At 46.7% G+C, this 20,284-nt stretch overlaps 1 protein-coding gene across 1 annotated transcript; it reads left to right on the forward strand.

Moving 5' to 3' along the window:
• On the forward strand, positions 1-19,628 carry ARR3 (arrestin 3). Its single transcript, XM_019521118.1, has 17 exons — positions 1-304; positions 3,854-3,899; positions 6,481-6,511; positions 7,892-7,952; positions 8,439-8,483; positions 9,001-9,200; positions 10,180-10,239; positions 10,544-10,611; positions 10,977-11,112; positions 11,910-11,994; positions 12,678-12,750; positions 13,544-13,681; positions 14,370-14,453; positions 15,263-15,286; positions 15,977-16,029; positions 17,202-17,211; positions 19,196-19,628. The coding sequence occupies exons 2-17, from the start codon at positions 3,883-3,885 to the stop codon at positions 19,293-19,295; spliced, it is 1,185 nt and encodes a 394-aa protein (XP_019376663.1). The 5' UTR covers positions 1-304; positions 3,854-3,882; the 3' UTR covers positions 19,296-19,628.
• The last annotated feature ends 656 nt before the right edge of the window (positions 19,629-20,284 follow it).

Genomic DNA, 20,284 nt, shown 5'->3' on the forward strand with positions numbered 1-20,284 from the left:
CTCTGGCCTTAAACCTACTCTTTCAATCTCTTTAATCTGCTTTCTCAGGGCTCCAGCCCACATTATTTATAGTCCACTCTTATTTACCAAGTCCTCCAGGTAATAAACTAATAGGATTCAAGCCTCAAAATACTTCCCAGGGAACACACACATCTCACATCCCCAGCGAAGCACTATTGGCAAGGCACTAGGGGAGGGACTAGCAGGGAAGCATAAGAAGCCTCGGAACAGAGAGGAAGCCTCAGAATAACCTGACAAGAGAAGGGCCAGCAGAAGAGGTGAGATCTGAACACTCCCCTCACAGGTAAGACCTCTCTCTGCTGGAAGATCATTTTCTTTGAAAAAACTGGGAGACGGAGGGGCCAGTTCTGTCCCATCTGGGAGAAAGCCATTTGCACTGAATGGTTGGCTTGTGAGCTCTCTAGACGAGAATGGGGTGATCTTTTGGGTCTTATAAAGCACTGAGAAGGAGTATTATTAATAATGAGTAGGTGCCAGGTGGGTGGGCTGCACTGTTATATCCTCAGAGAGCAAAGGGGGAGTTGCCAGCCTGAACCTCTGAAGTCCTTCATAGACACTGGCTGCTAGATGGCAGAGAAACCAGAGAGCACAAGTGCCAATATGCTAGAGCAGGGGACACCCCCAACCTAAACAAGCCATGAGGTATTATCAGACTCTGGGGGGAAACCCTGCTCTTCTCAGAGTTGGGAGAAATAATGGAGAGACTTCACTCATTTCATCTCTAAGCTTCTTTCTTCATTCTTTCCTCTAACTCTCACTACACGCTCAGCCAACGGGCTGTCAGAGTTGTGCCTCGTCTCCATCTGGGGAATGGACAAGATAACCTCCTCTTCTTCCTGTCCCTCTGCCCCAAGGATGACAAGCCTGCTAGGGCTGTGTGAAACAGCATCCTTCTGCTTCGACACTGGCACAGTGTTTTGTTTTGAGTTTCATTTTGTTTCGAAAGCACTGTTCTGTTTCGTTTCGTCAAAACTCTTTTGCTGTTTCGATGCCGTTTTGACATTTCGCCTATAGGCTATTTCGCAGCCAGTGCCAGGAAGACTGGTGCTGCCGCTGGCCCCAGCTGGCAGCATCAGCCTCCTGTCATCTGGCAGGCGGATAAAGTGCTCGCCCACACCCCTGGGAGGGCTGTGTGGACTGTGTCGAACTGTTCCCAGGGGTGTGGGCCCCGATCTGCCTCCCGGATCATGGGAGGCTGGCGCTACTGCCTGGGGCCAGCAGCAGGCAGGCCTGGAGCAAATCAGTTCTTGTGGGGACCTGCCCCTGCCCCAGGATCGGGGTGGAGGTGGGTCCCCACACGAGCTGATTTGCCCCGAGGCCGGCACCTTGCTCAGGTTGGCTCTGGTGCGGAGCCTGGGGAAAATCAGTTCGTGTGGGGACCTGCCCCTGCCCTGATCCTGAGGTGGCAGTGGGTTTCCGCGTGAGCTGATTTGCCCCGGGCCCGGCACCGTCCTCGGGTTGGCTCTCGTGTGGAGCCCAGGGTAAATAGCTCCCAGTGGCTCGCAGCCCCATGGAACTGAGACCAGTGAAGGGAACTGGAGAGCAGCGCCAGGGCTGCACTTCGCCTCCCCTGACCAGGCTCAGGTCCCAGCCCCGTGGAACTCAGCCCGATGGTGGGAGACAGAGCGCAGCCCTGGCTCTGCCCGCCGCCCGCCACCGGCTGGGCTCCATGGGGCTGGCGGAGCCGATCGGAGCACAGCCTGGCCGCAGGAGGTGGGCAGAGCTGGTGCTGTGCTCCGATCAGCTCTGCCAGCCCCACAAAGTGCAGCCTGGTGGTGGGAGGTGGGCAGAGCCAGGGCTGTGCTCCCTGCTGGGCTGAGTCACGTGGGGCTGTGGAGCCCTCGGAGTGCAGCCCTGGCTCTTCCCTGCCTCCCACCACCAGGCTGTTTCAAAATTCAAAACGTTTCAAAACTTTCAAAACATTTTGACTGGCCTCATTTTGTTTTAAGGCTGTATTAAAGCCCTTCATTTTGTTTCAATTTCACTGTTTCAAGCTCAAAACGAGTCAAAACAGAATTGAAACAAAACAGCTGGCAAAGCTTCACACAGCCATAATGCCTACCACCATCCTTGTAGTCCAAGAAACCTGCCCTCTTTTCCCAGATGTCTGTGTTTCAAAACCAAGGAGCTATTCCATAGGGCCTTCAAGGCACAGCCTGTTGCTGAAATTAAGCACCTGCCTCCCTAGGGGGTAAGCGGTTTCCCTCCCCTTCAGTGTTGGTTTATTTTGCTTTTGGTTTCAGTATGGTTGCATAAAAGGACTCTCTGCCTACATGCACCCAGCTTAGCCACTCTGCCTGGACTCGTATCTCACTAGTGTAAGCCCCACTAAAATCACAGTACCAGGGCTATGTAAGTTTAAGAAGCTGAGCTCCTCCTGTCTAAGCTCCCTGCAAATCAGCCGATTACAAGTGAGGTCTTTACAGTTTAATTCTCCATGCTGAGTTTAAACGGATAAAACTCATGCAGGTACTTGAGAGATCACCATGGACTGTCCCAGCCCCAAGCAGGAGGTTTTTGGCTGATCTAGGCAAAGCCAGAATGTGCTTCTTGTGGGCCCTAAATTGCAGTACTGTTTTTTTCTGAAGTTGTCTCTCATGATTAATAATCACTTAGGATGTGTATGCTGAGAGCTTATCTGCCATCAAACTGTTCCTTGGTAAAGATGGAGGATCCAGAACTGGGTTCCTATAGCCCCTGGAATTAAGCTGTGGGGATGGATGGATGGTGAGAGAGTGGTGGAAGGATAAGGGATTAATTATGAAAGAGTTCAAAGCAAAGTCTGGGAGAAATTATTTCCCATAAACACCAGGATAAAGTGCATCTCACCTGCTCTATTTCTGTGCTGTTAGAGAGAAACAATGAATGTGACTTAGGCCTTAAATAGCACCTTTCTTTCAGAGATTTCACAGTATTTTACAAAGAGGCACAAGCTTATTATTCCCCTGGGAAACCAGCTGCAGAGAGGTTAAGGAGAACAATTGCAGAAGTGGCTTAATTCTAGATTCTTTATTCCTTGGTTTTTCAGACCGAAATAAGCCAGGGTTTGATTTCTACTGGTGCAGACCATCTGTACCTTCCGTTGACTCCAATGAGAGTTACTAGTATCCTGTCAGAAAAGAACAGGGCCTCTGGAAGGGTCTATCTGTTGAAGCCCATTTTTGGTTTTTGCTTAAAGACTCCTATTTGTAAGGTCGTTTGGAATTACTAACTTCCATACGCATTGGCCTTGCCCTCTTTCAACTTTTGCTTCCAGCTCCCCTTCAAAGGCTGGTGACAGTACAGTATCAGCAGTTTCATCCTAAAACATTCTCTTGACAGCAGATTGCTTGCAAATGAGACATGCATACAACTGTAGCTCCTCAAACAGTTTAATTCTTTGTCACGCTTTCCCAGCCCTGTGGTCACCAGGAGGTTGTAGGCAGTTCTCCTTTTTCTCTTGTAACATTTTCTCTGCTTCTTGTATCACTTTCACGTTTCCTCTGTATTTTACTTACAACCTTCCAACACAGTGAGTAGGAGTTTGGGGGTTGGTCAGTTTCCAACTCGGGTTATGTATATGTTCTAGAATCACAGTCTCACATCAGTGATGCATGAACCTCTACAGGTCTGAACCTCTCCAGATCAAAGGGAACTGAGACCAAACCTGAGCTAGAAACACCACTCATAGCCTGATCCTCTGCTCTGAGAAACAGAAGAGGCTCAATGCAGGGATAGCCTGAGATTCTTTGTGGTGAAACTGTGATTAATCATAACATCTTGATCAAATACTGGACCTCACTCTGCTGACTGGGTGTCTCTAGGTTTCTAACCCTACTGTTTTCTTCTACAGAATCCCTGCAGTGTGACAACTGATCTGAAATGGCAGACAGATCCAAGTAAGAGCATTTCTTTTCTTCTCCTGTGACACGGGAAGGCAGCGTGGGTCCTGTAGTGAGTGGATGGGATGGAGTGTATATTGCTGCTTTTTCTCACTCCAGCTTGGTGCGATCTCCATTTTGCGCAAGACATTTGGTATGAAATCTCACCACTTTGGACTTAGTCTGCAGCATTTTGGCAAATCCAGATTGGCTTCTTAGGTACTTTTAGTTTACACTTCAGCAGACCTAAAAGTCATCTGCCTGGCCCCAAAAGCTTGATTCAGTGAAAAAGATACGGTACCCTGGCCTCCCTGTGCCTTTGAAGGACCACTCAGAAAGCCTGGACCATTATCAGGGGGCTTTTGAGAACTTGCCAATAGGAAACACAAAGCACAGGGTTGCATCTGAACTCTCAGCCTCTCCAGAGCTGAGGCACCTGACCCAGGGCTACACACATTAAACAATTCCTTCGCTGCAAGATCCAGAGTCCTCTTGTGAGGCAGGTACTTAAATGAGTGCAACAGTGGTCCCACTGTCTACTTTTGACATAATAGCTTAGTGATCAGGACACTTGACAGTACCTGTGACACCTGGGTTTAAACTTTAAGCCCTCCTCAGCCTGAAGGGATTCAAACTCACATCTCCCACTTCCCAGGAGACCACCCTCCACCTTCCTGTTGAAGCTGTGCCACTCTGCATCCGAGAAGGCAATGGTCTTCAGGCCAGGAGAGCAAGCAAGAGGGAGTCTGGCTCTGGATTCTGGTGGGTAGGGCACTCAGCTGGGAGAGGGCATCCCTGAGATCCAGGCACACTTTCAGGACTATTTCTGGTTCTTTCCAATGACTGGTTAATGTACATTAATAAATAGTTGAGGGGAGCAGGGATTGGTTCCCTCTGGGGATTTAGGAAAAGTGCAGGGGCTACTGCTTCTTCTGTCTGGACCACCACAGAAGTCAGACAACAGTGAGGCACCCAGCTGCTCAGACTGGGAGGCTTCTGCCCATGCTCAGAAGTCAACAGTTAGGTGTGTAAAGCCCTGTCCTGCTGATCACTGTGTTCTGCAGACATTCACTCAGTCTTCCTTCCCAAGTGCATGCACATATGCCAGCATACATATTCTTATCTTTTCCTTTTTTGGGTCTGTATACAGCTGAACATAAACAAGCACATACAGACATGTTTGCTATCAAGCTTTCTAGTCTTCGTGCCCCAGTAGATCTTAGAGGATCTTGGATTTTGTTGTGCAAGTGGAGAAATGAAACCATCTGCTGTTAATTTAGAAAAGGTAAATTAAGATCTTGAACTGCTGTGATCCAGAGTGAGAGAGGCCTGTGTGAACAGCTGCCACTGCACGTGATTGAAAGATGATTGCCAGAAGTCAAGGCCAAATGCCATCATCCCATCCAGCTAAGTGGCAACTGGTGTGTGTATGCCTGTCACAGCATGTTCTCAGCTCCTTCCTGGGACAGTTCTGCTGCAATGCCACCGGGCTGCCTTTGGTTCTGTCTCCACATGGGACTAGAACATGTCTTTCTGTGTTTCTGTCAGGGATAGGCAGGAACTTCATGCATGTGTGAGTTTAGCTGTGAGCGACAGGGACCTTGACCACATTTGGCCTAACCATGTTTCTGCCAGGTTCAAGTAATGTTAGCTACCAGTATTACACAAGTGCTCCCATGCTCCAGCCCAGAGCTCAGCCTGCATCTGTGGGAAGGCATTACCTAATGTTTGTGCTGAACAGCACCGGAAGGTGGGATTACAGTAATGGGATTGACACTGAAAGCCACTTCATCATCCTAGCATCAGCCTCTGCTGGTGAGGATGTCATGGTAACTTTAACCCTTCTGTGTCTGGGCCAGAAGCCAATAAGATAGGATCAAAGGAACTGCCAGCCCAACACAAGCCGCTGGCCTCCCTACTCAAACATCCCAGCTCCTGCCCAGATCTGACCAGTGGTAGCAGCTCCCCATCATGCAGGGGGCTTTGTGCTCCCAGTGCCAACACATAGACAGAGATGAGGAAGTGCAGCAGCTTGACCTGAGGGATCAGAGCAGTGCTGTGTGGTTCATGCTTTCTGAGGAAAGGAAATACACATGCTGGCCTGCCTGTCTTCAGGGAGCTGCTCTCTAACTAACATCTCACCTGGCACTTCAGTGTTTTTCTCACCTGCCCTTAAAATATGACCTGTGACAACAGCACACCTACCACTCCTCCACACCAGGAATATTCTGCTCAGGTGGTAGGCAGAGAAACCCACGACACTGAGAGCTCAGGGAACATCATATTCCCTTCCCACAGCCCTTGAATTTGCACCAGGCAGGAACAGATCAGGAAGGTCTGAGCATGCAGGTTTGGGGCCTGAGCAGGCTAGGAACTGTCCCCCTAGAGATTGTGAAAGTACCTGCTTACCCTACCTCAGGTTGATGTTATGCAGGCTCCAAAACCAGCCTCAGTCCCCAACTCCCTCCTTCCTCCTGGGTGAACAGATTTCCCCCTGATTCCTTTCTCTGAAGTCCACACTTTGGAAGGAACCAGGCTGCAGGAATACTCAAATTTGTCACACACTTTTCTCATGTCTTTGTGTTTGTTTCCTTCTCAGAGTCTTTAAGAAAACCAGCCCCAATGCAAAGGTAAGTCCAGGCTGGGTGTAGGAATTCCTAGTGGGCTGTGGAAGTCTATATCCCAAGATACTCCATGTGTTGGGCCAAACGGTATCTAATTTATTTGGGTGCTGCTAAAAAAGGTTGGTAGGCACATACATGTCAAAGGCTCCACGTGGGTGAATGTACTCATATTGCACCCCACGTGTTGGCACTGGATTTAGCACCCTGTGTTGGCACCAGATACCTTGTTCTGGGAGGACCCAAATCCTCAGATTGACCATGACTTCTCCATTTGATAATAGGCAAATTTTATCGATACAGAGTGATAGCAAATAAGAATAATGCAGGCAAGGCAAACAGAATAACCCCCTATTCCCTGATTCTAGATCTACCAGTACTAGAGCTATCACAGACAGAAGGTGTCTGGCCAGTATGCAAGCTTCACCCTGAGGTTCTCTCTTGAATGTCAGATGTCAGCAGCCTGGAGGTTGAATGCCGAGGCCCGCCCACTCAGTGGAGTGGGTGAGATGGGCTGCTGCTGTGCCATCTGTCCATGGCAGCCTTGGGTTCCCCTCTCGGGGACCCTTTGGTGTTCTGAAATCACTCCTTTTGTATTCTTTCTCTTCTCTCATGACTCTTCATTTCTGGGCATTGTTGATTGGTCTCCCTGTGGTCATCATATTGTCCACATTCTGTCCTGTCAGCATATTCTTTTGTTTCCCACAAATCCACCACATGCACGCATCTTAATTTGGTTATTTGCCAGGCATCCTAATTTGGTCTGTTTACCAAAACCAGTAATCCCACAGGGCTCTGCAGTTGGGCACTCTGACATGGCACCAATGCTGCAGAGTCCCGTATCTCTGTTTGGGTATGCTATTTATGATATGAAACAGTGTGGTACATGTCTTCAATTTCCCAGCCTGTGTGTCTGTTGGCTTCAGACACGGTGGGCTTTGAAAGAAACTGTGTCACAAACAGACTTTTACAAAGCAATTAACTCTTGTTGTTCCCCTAGATAATTGCTCTAATGCATATCTACTTTACCTACAAACCAGTTACCAAAATCAAACCTCTAAATATCATTTTCGAGCCATCATCATGCACCCATACTGGGTGCACTGAGATTTTCTTTCCCTTTGAACTCCCTCTCATTCTCCTCCTAATGCCCCTGCCACCATGTTACTGCAATGCTTCCCTTTCCAGGAAAGAACTTTTCTTCAGCTATAGTGAGACCCCCTTTTAAATGATGAAAGCTCTTCTGCTAAATTGGATAATCAATCAGAGCTCCAAGCAGTAATCCCAGCCAAGGCTACATGCTTGAGAACTGCCAGGGACTGAGTAGAAAACAATAACCTGTTTATTTTCTGTCCTTGCTTCTGTTCTTCCACTTCACACTGCTTCCAGCTCTCCATCTACCTGGGGAAGAGAGATTTTGTGGATCATGTTGATTATGTAGAACCCGTAGGTGAGTAACTTTATCTTCACCTTGTAAGCCAGAATCCTTTACATATGCCATTGCATCTCATTGCTGTGTAGTTGGCTGTTCAACCACAGACCGTTTTTAGGGGCCAGAACCACAGTATGTAGTTTATTCCTATCAGAATAACCAATAGGAAGAAGTTAAACCTGTGAGAGGCAATTATCTCCACTTCCTGCAAATGTCTGTAATAAAAGGCAAAGGCCTAGAGGCAGAAAAATCTAGACTCCCAGAGCAAACATGTCACTATGTTTTTGAGAGCATTTTAGGAAGTGTCATAAGCTCTTTAACATGCAGTTCCAATATGACAGAGCTTTTGTTTTTAGAGATGGAGAAAGGAGATCATTTTGGTGACTAAATTTTATAGGTAAATTGTATTTTTAGAAGGATGCTTCCAGCACTTGCAACCTCCCTGGCAAGTTCCCTCCTCCTGTAAAAGCTGACCTTGCCTGTGCTTTGTGTGCTTCCTTGTAGATGGTGTCATCTTGATTGATCCAGAATATCTGAAGGATAGAAAAGGTACATTTCTGTACTAACAAGACACAGGCATTGAGGCTGTAATGAGAAGATCTTAAAAGTGATGCAATGGGCTATTTTTTAGCACATGTGATTGTCAAATGCCTGCTGGCAGTCCAGTGAGTCTCCTAGTTCAAAGCTGCTAATGAAAAGAAGCCCCCTCTCTCTTGTTTTCTCCTCTCCTCCCTTCTTCTGTCTGAGGAACTGATTCTGAAGGTATAAGAGCCTAGAAGAAACAAGTTAATGGATCTTCCTAGCTCTAGACTGAGCTTTAGAAACGTAGCCCTAGAAAACTGGGTCAAGTTTCTGCTTGTGTGATTTGAATCAGATTGGGTCGGGTTTCTGCTCGTATGACTTTGTTTTTAATTCTGAAGAGTTGTTAAATATGGTGTCTTCTGCCTCCTCAGCCCATCTAATCCACCTGCCCTTCTGTTGTCTCCATTCCTTCTTTTTGCTTCACTCTTTTGTTTTCCCTAACCCTTTTCTCTTCTAATTTCCATCTCTCCTGCACTGGCTCCAGTGTTTGTGACCCTGACATGTGCATTCCGCTATGGCCGAGATGATCTGGATGTTATTGGTTTGAGCTTCAGGAAGGATATCTGTGCCATGGCCACTCAGATTTATCCTTCTGTGCCAAAACAGGCACCAGCAACCCTCAGTCCATTGCAGGAAAAGCTGATGAAGAAGTTGGGCGAGAATGCTTACCCTTTCACTTTTGAGGTAGGAACTACTTGGACTGCAGGGCTCTTCCAGTAAGAGTGAAGCGCCATTTCTTGCTCTACACAAATGCTCTGGGGCTGTGAAGCAGTAGCTATTTGTGTGCCCAATAAAATGAGACAGGATCTGTGGCAACTAAGTCAAGAGCATAACTCCTGCTGATATCCTCTGCTCTATCAAGATGAACTTGAGTCGTCAGTGTGATAAATCATCCAGTGTGATAAAGCTAACTGCGCGTTATCATGCACCAGCAGATACATGACAAAAAGAACCAAGGGGGTGATACTTCCCCTCTATGTGGCATTTGGAGACTGCAGTCAGAGTGCAGTTGGATGGTCAGACTGCAGTTGGAGTACTTCGTCCAGTTTTGGGCACTGTACTTTAAGACGGATGTGGATAACCTTGAGAGGGTCCAGAGGAGGGCCACTCGTATGGTTAAGGGTTTACAGGTCCAGCCCTATGAGGAGAGACTAAGGGACCTGGACCTCTTCAGCCTTAGAAAGGCTGCAAGGTGATCTTGTGGCCACCTACAAATTCATTAGGGGGCTGCAGCAAGAAATCAGAGATGCTCTGTTCACCAGGGCGCCTCTTGGGGTAACGGAGCAATGGTCCCAAACTGACAGAGAGCAGATTTAGGCTGGATACCAGGAAAAACTTCTTCGTGGTAAGGGTGGCCAAAATTTGGAATGGGCTTCCAAGGGAGGCGGTGCTATCCCCTACCTTGGGGGTCTTTACGAGGAGGTTGGATAGGCATCTGGTTGGGGTCATTCGACCCCAGCACTCTTTCCTGCCCAGGCAGGGGGTTGGACTCGATGATCTGTTGAGGTCCCTTCTGACCTTAGCATCTATGAATCAATGCAGGGCTCCCTATGCTGGTGGGAAAATGGAGTCAGGATTTTCCTTGGGGAAGTGGAGAAGGAACTTGGTCAGAACCAGCTGGGGGTGCAGTTTGGTGTTTTTGATAAAGATTTCCTTTCTCTAGATTCCAACCAACTTGCCCTGCTCAGTCACTCTCCAGCCAGGGCCAGATGATGTTGGAAAGGTGAGTTACTGTCTCAGACTCCTTTCATACTCCCTGTTGTTCAGAAGGACATAGAGATGGTCAGATGGATTTAGAACAGCTGCCCCCAGCTGGAGGCTCCAACAATTCCCTGCTGGAGTTAAGAGAGCAACACAGGCAGCTAGCAGAGCAAGCTTGTTCCCAAGGGCAGATACCCACTACTAGGATGGGGAGGAGATGTGAATAAGTATAACCATGAGTGCTTTTCATCCCAGAGGGAAGTTGAGGGAAACTCCCCCCTCAGGCCCTGGCCCAACAACCTCTGTACTGCACATATTTCCTTTAGGCCTGCGGAGTGGACTTTGAAGTCAAAGGATTTTGTGCTGAAAATCTGGAGGAGAAAATTCACAAGAGGTATTTCCAGAGGATTCTCTCCTTTTCTTGTGCTTCTGAGGCAAAAGGACCAAGTCTCTTCCAAGGTCACATCCCTGCAAAGGGCTCACCTTGGATTTGCACTTCTAACTGAGGTCTGCCTCAGTCCTGGTTTGTGCTTTTTGATTTAAGCCCCTGTTTTTATTTCTGATGCCTCTTAAGAACAGACTGTTGTTTGTACCTGACACCAGAGGTCAGAAAGAAGGGAAGACTCTGCCTGCTTTCCTTCATTCTTATAGATCAAGCTGGAGCAGGAGGGCTGTTATGGGTGGACTCCCTTGGGGAGACCCAATCCTCTCCTGTCTCTGTGCTATGCCTCAGGGCCTGGTCACTTCTCATCCCTGCAGGAATTCAGTGAGGCTGGTGATCCGAAAAGTCCAGTTTGCTCCACTGAACTTGGGTCCAGCCCCAAAGGCAGAGACTACTAAGCAGTTCATAATGTCTGACAAGCCACTGTACCTTGAGGCCTCGCTGGATAAAGAGGTTGGTACACCTGCACGGAGTCTGCCCCTGCAGCCTGCTGCACATCATAGAGAGATACTCCTGAACTCTTAGTACTGGGTGCTTTTCCTTTCCTTCAGAGCCTGGCATATGCTGCCCTCTCCCTTGGCTGCTGTAGACTGTTTACAGCAAAAATACTGAGCTAGGAAACAGAGCCTCTGAGACTGAGTCTCCCTAGCTGCCAAGTCTCCTGAACTATGAGACTCTTTGTGTCTCATATTCTGGAGGCCAGAGCTCCACATCTGGGCCTTAGCAACATTCTGATCCCAGGGACTGATTTGGGGTTAGCAAGATTTCCCCTGGGACTCAAGAGTCTTTAGTGCTCTCTGAAGAGCCTCACAGCATTTGTCACTGGTCTGCAAACAAATCGGGAGCTTCACCCCAGCCTGGACCTTGGAAAAGCTGTTTCACCCTTGTGTAACTCTTAAGGGGGGTTAGTGAGAATACAGAGGATTTATCTTCTGTATCTAAATTTCTGCTGCCAGGAAACAGCCCCTTTTTAACAAACCTGAGGGTCAGGAGGGGTTTGGAACTCTGGCTGAGCATGATTTCTTCCTTCTCCGTGGATGGAAAGGGAAAGGTCTTGTTACATGTTGCATATGCATTTCCTGTGGGTCCCAGCATCCTCATGTTTCATGCCACAAACCTCTCCAGGTCTATTTTAGTCCTTACTTCGGTGCCTGTCAATCACTACAACGTGAGCACCTGGTTGGGTGCATAACACTTGGCTATTTCAAGTTCAGCAGCTCACAACATAACCAACCCCATTGTGATTGCAGATCTATTACCATGGTGACCCAATCAGTGTCAATGTTAACATCAACAACGCCACATCCAAGATTGTGAAAAAAATTAAAATAACAGGTACAATGCACCCCCCAGGCCTCAGCTGAATGTTTTCCCTGCTGCAGTCCTGCCTGCTCCCACATCCCACATTCATCCTCCTCCACCCTGCCCTTCATCCTCCACCTTGCACATGCCCTACACATGAACCTTTAAAACTCCTCAGGGTTCTGATTGTATAAATAAATGCACCTGTGGGCTCTAAATCTCACTTCTTCCATGCCCCATCAATATGTGAGCCATGCTGTCTGGACAGCAAGCCCGAAGGCCTCACCTCTTCTCCTCTTCTTTTTTTACTGACCTAAGTGAAACCAGGAACCTGGATTTCCTTACTTGGACCATTTTCTTGCCATTGTAGTTTCTTTGACTGCAGTGGTGTTATTCCTGATGGACACCAGTGTATATAAGAGAGAACCACACTCAACTTGAGGGCTACATTAGAGTTGATAGTTTCATTAGCCATGATTTGTCCTGTAGTTCTTATGTTTTTCTTTGAGTTCAGGCTGATGGGGGTGGATGAGATATAGGGGACAAGTGGCTTGCACTCCATGTGTCATGCTCCATGTGGACTAACTAGGAAAATCTCTGGGAACTTCCCCTTGCTTTCAAAAGCCCTGGAAAAAAGGAAGGTGTGTGTGCATGCCCACACACAGTAGCTGATGTCATTACTGTGATAACATTGTTTTCTCTTTCTCTCTCATCAGTGGAGCAGATCACAGATGTGGTTCTTTTTTCATTGGACAAATATACCAAGATTGTATGTAATGAAGAGATAAAGTAAGTAAGAGGCAGTAGCAGGTGCTATCCCTTGAACTTGGCTGGCTAGCAGAGAAGAGATGACGTTGCTTCGGTTACAGCTTAAGATCCTCTAGGTCTAGGGAGGACCTGAGGGGAACTGGGAAGTGGCTCAGGCCTCAGACAAACCTGGGGTCTCCTCCTAGCTCTACCTGCTGGGGGTGACTTTAGGCAAGTCCTTTTCTCCTTGAAGGAAGAGGAATGTGATAAGAGTGACAGGGAATGAGAGGGGGTAGGAAGGGACATCCTGATGGGTGAAAATAGAAGTATCATATATAGTAAATACTGAAAAACCAAGTAAGAGTTTTGGAAAAGATATCAGCCCCCCACACCCAGCATTAGCCAGCATCTAACTGGGGTTTAGGTGGAAATGGCCAGAGGGCAGATTATCACACAACTGCCCCCCTGCAGGGATTCTTATGCCTTCCTCTTGGGTGTATGATGCTGGCCACTGTTAGAGATGGGTCCAGGCCAGTCTGGTCTAGCCATTCTTATGTTCCTTTGTAAAAGAAGAGGTATCGATTGAGGGGAAAAGGGTGAAAGGATGGTAAAAGGAAGGGCACTGGGAACAAGGAAAGGAGGGACGTAGGGAGGGGGGATGTAAGCTGCAAGGGGGGAAAGTGGGTCACTCAGGGGCTGTAGCCTGATCCAGCCCAAGCACAGTTGCTCCGGGGCTACAATCACTGGCTGTTCTGTGGCACAGCAGCAGGCTACTCAGGATCCCAGGTTTCCAACATTTCAGCTGTTCTAAGCTTTCTTCTCTGCACACTTGCAGTGAAACGGTGGCTGCCAATTCCACCGTCTCCAAAAGCTACACAGTGACCCCCACCCTAGCGGCCAACCGTCAGCAGCGTGGCCTGGCACTCGATGGCAAACTGAAGCATGGGGACACCAACCTGGCCTCCAGCACCATGTAAGAGATGGACCTCCTCCCTGCCACCACTGCTTATTCTTTGCTCTCTTTGCCTGTCTTATCAGTGTCTAGAGGCCAGAGAGAAACTTCTCCAGTGCAGCCCCCACTGCTGCTCTTCCCACACAGGGTCCCACCACATGGCAATGCTCCTCAGTCAGTCCTGGTCTGAGTTGCTCTTTGTGTTTCTGTTTCTAAGATGCTCCTGAGCTGAGATTTAGTCATGCTGGATAATCAGGAGATTCTGTGATGGGTACAGATACCCACTGATTCATGATGAGGTATAAACCCATGATCCTGACCATGCCCTTTAAAAGAGCCTGCAGCACTCTACATGAAAGCAAGTGCATAAACTCTAGTGCTGAGATTAAATTCCAGCTGAGGCAGTTATGTTCACCCCCTAGAAACTCTTCCACAGCCTCTGTTAGGTGTGCTGTTCTTCTCTCCCCAGCCTGTTCTGCAGTATCACTGTGTGCTGTTACACACTCACTTCATTGTGTACTGCTACACACACAGTTGACTGTCTGCAAGATGGGGCACTATGAACATGATGGATCTAAAGCAAGTGTGGCAGCGTAGGGATGACTGACACCTGTCTCAGAAAGCTGTGAACTAGGCCCACTTTACTGATCTGGCATATCATATACCAGAGAGTGCTTTTTTGACAGTCCTTCTCTGCTGTTTCTTGTAGCCTAAGACCTGGCATGGAGAAAGAGGTCCTGGGGATCCTGGTCTCCTACAATGTGAAGGTCACCTTGGTGGTATCCAGAGGAGGGTGAGCCTCATTCTGATACTTAGACTGGGAGCTTCTTGGGGCAGGGACTGTTCTTTGGTTCTGTGTTGGCACACAGCTCACTGGGGTCCTGGTCCACGTCTGAGACTTCTGATTGCTACCACAACACCACTGCCACCAGTAACAGCAACACACAGGTGATGAAGTAACAATATCCAAGGAAATAGCTCAGTACCTGGGCTTCTTAGTTTATCATTGGACCACCTTATACCCTACCAAACCTTGGGGTAACCAGGTGTTGCCCCATCTTCATGGTATCCATTCTATATGTGAAATCTAATCTGAATATGAGCCTTGGATTCTCTACACTTTCACTCACAGGTCATGTCCCCGTTTATGCCCCTGAACCTCACATTTATTATACAGCATCCTCTAATGCCTGTCATCCTTTCTTAGAACAGGAGGATAGCAAGAGGCCTCTTGAGGTGGATACCTGGTCCTTATAGAAATGCCATCTATTGCTCTGTCCCACTCTTTCAGACAGCCCTAATCATGATCCGCTGAAACTGTGCCAACTGGGAAAAGGAATACTGTCTGGCTGCTCAGCTGAGTCTCCAGTGACCTTTCCACACCTGGTTGTTGTCCCAGAAGTGGAGACTCTTGATACATTATATGACATCCACTATTGGCACACCTAGCTACCACAACAGCAACTAGAAATCACACAGCCAAGATAATGGCGATAAAACGAAAAGCCTCCTTCTGCTTAAGATGCTATTTTCTACTCCTTCATGATACTTGTATTTATTTTTCTTTGGATGAATTCTGTGTTCTTTCTTTCATTTCCACAGCATCCTGGGAGATCTCACTTCAAGGTAAAAAATGAGTCCATTGACTGTTATCTAATGGAGTCCCTCCTCACGAATCCTGGCATTGGGATGGTGACAGGGGCCCAGTTACAGTGATGAATATTGAGCAACTTCCAGCCACACACACACCTTCACACTTTACATGTGGATATGATTGTCAAAGCCCCACATAATCTTTATAGTGCTGTCCTGCATCCCTTGCATGGTGTATCCTCTTCTATAAGAGCTTTTGTTCCTTGCCTGGCTGTTAATGTGGTTATTTAGTAAACAACTTGTACTAAGAGAACGTTATTGGAAGGTGAGGAGACATTTGATTATGCAGAAGTTCCTTGTCTAGCCCAAATCATGATTCAGAGGTCTGACCTCTCTGCAATTCACTCTTTGAGCTGAATTTTGAACCCCCACATTGAAAACTGAGGGATTCTTCACACTGAACATGCAGCTGCTCCCTACCCTGTTCAGGCCTCACAGAAGTTAAACTTAAATTATGCTTATTATATTTTTAATGATCTTTTTATTGCAAAGTACTGAGGGATGTTTCTGTGCAAGGGATCTATAAGCAAGAAAAAAACAGAGACAGCTGTATTTCTATTCACACTCATGGCAGTCTTTTAAAGTCCAGGGAGTTAACACACTCTTCCCTCTTGACTATCCCTGTGTAATTCTTCCCTTCAAGTGCTATGTTTTTTCTTTCAGTGATGTTGGTGTTGAGTTGCCACTTATTCTCATGCACCCAAAGCCAGCTGATGGTGAGTGATTAAGTTACAATACCATTTCCATGAAAGAAATAGCAGGAAGGAGTAAGATGCATGTTCACAGGGGGGCATCAAAAGACTTACAACATTTTTTTCCCTTTTGATCTGTTGAAGCAGCTCATGAAAACAAACTCAAATAGAAACAAAACCTAAAGCCTTCTCCAAGGGAAGCAGTTTGGTTAACCCTTCTCCTGTCTCCCTGCTTCTTGTGTGGTTAACATGGAAGGTCCAACAATCCTTGAGAGGCTTCTATTATTCCCACCCTAATACTAAACTGAGCTTCTACACTTTCTGAAACTGGCCATCACTGGGTTCTCATGATGCCTCTACAGTGTGCTATTGATACCATAAGCAATGTGAAAATGCACTGCCTGTGCTTTACAGAGTCCACTGCGACCCATGGCTTTAGAAATAAGATCTACTCCCACTTACTTTTCAGCCCTGTTCTGCCTATGTAAGGCCATGTAGCAAGTGCAAACTATAACATGCTTCAGGGAATGTTTGCAGTGGGGTTGTCACAGCTCTAGATTTTGACAGGACCATCTTGTTTCCTTCAAACGTGGTTTGCAGAAGATGCATCATCATCATCAAAACTGAATGTTGCATTTTAACATCAATGCCATAGGTTTGTGTTGAAGGAACTAGTTGTAGGGGTGGTAATCTTGTGGCCAGCCAAGAGCTGAGGCCAGTGATTTGTGGGATTATTAGTCCCATTTTGCAATTGCAGATTTGAGCCACTAACCCCAAGACAAAGAATGGGTGGACTGTGAACTGAACTTGATGCTTATTTAGCATAATTGAAAGGAAACAGTTATACTAAATGTGAAACTCAACCAGGTTTGTAAAAGCAATGGGATTAGCCAAGCATCCGCTGAATCTAAATTTCTCTCATAAGCCTTACTCACTGAGAGGGAAAAGTATTGATTTTGGTTTGAGAGAGAAGGTATAAAATGTTCAAAATATTGCACTCTGTGAAATGTCTGATCTTCCACTGTAATCAGGCAACTAAAATAGAGCAGCCATTTTCAGTTCTTTGCCTCAGAATGTGTCCTTCCTGCAGAAACATATCAACACCAAGAATATGTGCTTTTTGAAAAGTCTGTCTCAAACTAATTAGCGTCCATTTTTGTTTGCTGCTTTGTGGTGCATTTACAACTGGACCATAGACATGCCAAGGTAAGACAAAGTCTTTTTGGAGTTTATACTACCATTTTCTATAAACATTGTTAAGTAAACTCAAACACAGCTGTGATGAAATAATATGCTCCAAGTCCAATGTGTGGTTATGGAGCCATCCCATGACTATCTGAGATGAAAAGATATAGGCCTTGTAGACTTGTATTCTTGCATCAGAACAGAAACTGTGTGACGTTATAGCCAAAATGAGAAACCAGAGAGGGCCGGGAGAAATCACTGCTGAGCAAGGGCGTACATTTTGCAGTTTCACTTTATTTTGTGGGTTTCTGATTTTCCTTCCCTTTGTGGAAATCAAAAGTCTCTGTTGTTCAAGACCCAAATCTTTACGCTACTTCATTGTTTTCTGGAATGAGTTCCTTTCAATGACTCAGTTCATTGGTTTATGCGCTGCATGGAGCTCTGGTAAATTTGACCTGTGCTAGTCCAGATTTCCATCTCTGGCTCCTATCAGCACAACTCGGAACACAGACAATAGCTGTCCCATTGCTGTTGTTTTCTCGGTAATTCCAGCAGACTGCAGGTCATTGAAGTTCAGTGGCTGCTGGAAGCTGCACTCAAAAGACACTGGCCTATAAGCAAATTGCAACCTAAAAAAAAAAAAAGTAGAATTGTATGCAGAGAGACCAGATGGATTCTTTACAGCAGTAAATCCTGTAGCTATAGTAACTGGCATAGGAAGTAATTAAAACACTCAAGGACTATCCCAACAGTACGTAAACCCAGGAGGAGGATTCCACCAAATCCCACCACATGCCAACGGGCTGAGTTAGCCTTACAAGATGAAGGCTTGCATTCCCCTGGTAATTCTGTTTAGCTCCAGGATAATCTGTCCAAATCATTTCTACTGTAGAAGCCCACTTCTACAGCTGGCAGATATCTGTGTCAATCAAAGTTTAACTCCGTTACAAAAACACCCTCCGAGATATCCCACCATTCTGAGTCCATCTGTAGCACTGCAATATGCAAGCCACAGATTCCATCCACCCAGGAATTTGATCCTTCATTGCAGGACCATGAAAGTCCCATGTTTTTGTCTTGTTGCATCCTGGAAGCTGCTACGGGGGGGGAGAGATGCTGCTGCTCAGGAGATGTGCATAGACATGCATGAAAATCAGAATATTTTGAGGACAGGTAGAGCTGGGGAGCTCTGTTAAGCATTTTCACACCAAAGAACATCTGACTTTGAGGACCTGATTAGGTTATTTCCTCCTGTCAGCCAAAAGGACCTTGCTGATCTGTCCGTCTTTTATTCCATGCAGAATTTGCTAAGTTATTTTGAGTTATTGAAATTCTGAAACCTGTCTTGCTGATCTTCTTTTCTTCTTTATTTCCCTATCTGTTTTGTGGCTCTTTCTGCACTTCTCTCTTATCAGGAGGTACCTAATACTTTCTCTGTCCACTTTGTGGGTCTTGATATAATCCTGTGATTTAAGAAATCTCTTTAGAAGCAGGGGGTTTATGTATGCCTCACTGAGGGTCCTGGGTTTAACAGCATTGCCATTTCTGGTAGAAGGCCTATTGAACAACTACTTATTGTTCACCAGCACATCTGGTGTATTGCAGTCAGTGAATTCTTTACAGCAGGAAGTCCTGTAGCTGAAGTAATCAGTGCAGGAAATAATGAAAAACACCAAAAACTGTTCTACCAGGACACATGGCACCAACTTCACCTGCAAGTGTTCAGAGTTCCCTTGGGTTGAACCTGAGCGTGTAGAGGCAACAAAGCATTCCTGAGCTGGGAAGGTGCACAGAGGAGTCCTCTGAGACCGGGTATTAACAGGGTGGGCATTAGCTGGGTGTTGAGTCCATGGTAGGACTCTGGAACCTGGTCCTTTTGGTCTGAGAAGGGACTTTGCCCTTTTCACTGCCCTCCTTAGGACTTTCATACTGTGCTGCCAAGGCAGATGGCATTTCACCAAAGGCCCAGTTCTGAAACCTCACCATACTCTGTTCTGCTTTGCAGTGAGGAGGACATTGTGATAGAGGAATTTGCTCGTCAGAATCTCCAGGGGGAGAAGGATGATGACGATGACAAGGAGGAACCTGACAAAGAAGGAAGTTAACTTGCTCCCTGGCCAAAATAGAGTAGTGACCAGTCACCAATCTAGTACACCAGCATGTGGGACATAGATCTGGTAGTGCAGTCCCCAGTGTGCTGTGAAAGTACTCAAACCAGTGTTATATTTGTGATGTAATTAATTCTTGTATCTTCTTTCCTTCTCACCACCCCTACCCCCATCCCCTGCCAACTGATCCTTGTACTAGTCCTGATTCCAATGGCATAAGCAGACCATACATTTACTAGTGATAAACAGTAACACTCTTTGTATGAAATTATCATGTCTTGACAGAACAGGAGTCTCAGCTATTTCCACTCACTAGCTGACAGACCTTTGTAACTCAGGCAGTACTCCAAGGAGGTACCCCCTCTCCAATTGAAGGGATCAAAGCAAGTGCACAAGTGCTGTGGGAGGTGTAGGGACTCTCCTTCCCCTATAGAGCAGGGCCAGACCACTAATGGGGACTTAACCATATACCCTTTTAATACTGGGAACATAACAGGCATAAATCAGAGGGTATAGTGGACACTATAGTACCCCAAGGGGATAGGATTCAACAAAGGTTAGACACTTACAATCACTGACAAAAAACAGGGTTAACAAAATATAACACAAACAGCAGAACAAACAATATTAGCAGATGAAATATAAAAAAGGCACAAAAAACAAAATGTCAAATGACAAGGAAATATAGGGCCTAAGTACCTGGAGGAGGAGAAAGTGAGAAAACACAATGGCCCTTTTTCACTTAAAGAAGTTTTACTTCTTGTTAGCTTACCCCAAGTCACCTCGGCTAGGACTTAAACCCATAGCTCCCATGCGGTAGGCAGGAACACTGCCACACAGCCACCACTGCTGACACTAGTCCAGCCTGCTAGGGGTCTTGACCTTTCCGGAGCCCCGGCCTCACATAGAGCTGCCTGGCCTCTGATTGGAGGAGCTGGGAACCTCTCAGATCACTGCTCAGATCCTTGCTAGAACACAGGGGGGTG

Source organism: Gavialis gangeticus, unplaced genomic scaffold (assembly GCF_001723915.1).
Source record: "Gavialis gangeticus isolate Ggan-Ray unplaced genomic scaffold, GavGan_comp1, whole genome shotgun sequence".
NCBI lineage: Eukaryota > Metazoa > Chordata > Crocodylia > Gavialidae > Gavialis > Gavialis gangeticus.

Bases quoted from the DNA above. Each gene is read 5' to 3' on its own strand.
- ARR3 (XM_019521118.1), top strand. The intron at 14,454-15,262 runs GTGAGCCTCATT...TCATTTCCACAG, and splicing joins TTGGTGGTATCCAGAGGAGG to CATCCTGGGAGATCTCACTT. The intron at 15,287-15,976 runs GTAAAAAATGAG...TTTTTCTTTCAG, and splicing joins CTGGGAGATCTCACTTCAAG to TGATGTTGGTGTTGAGTTGC.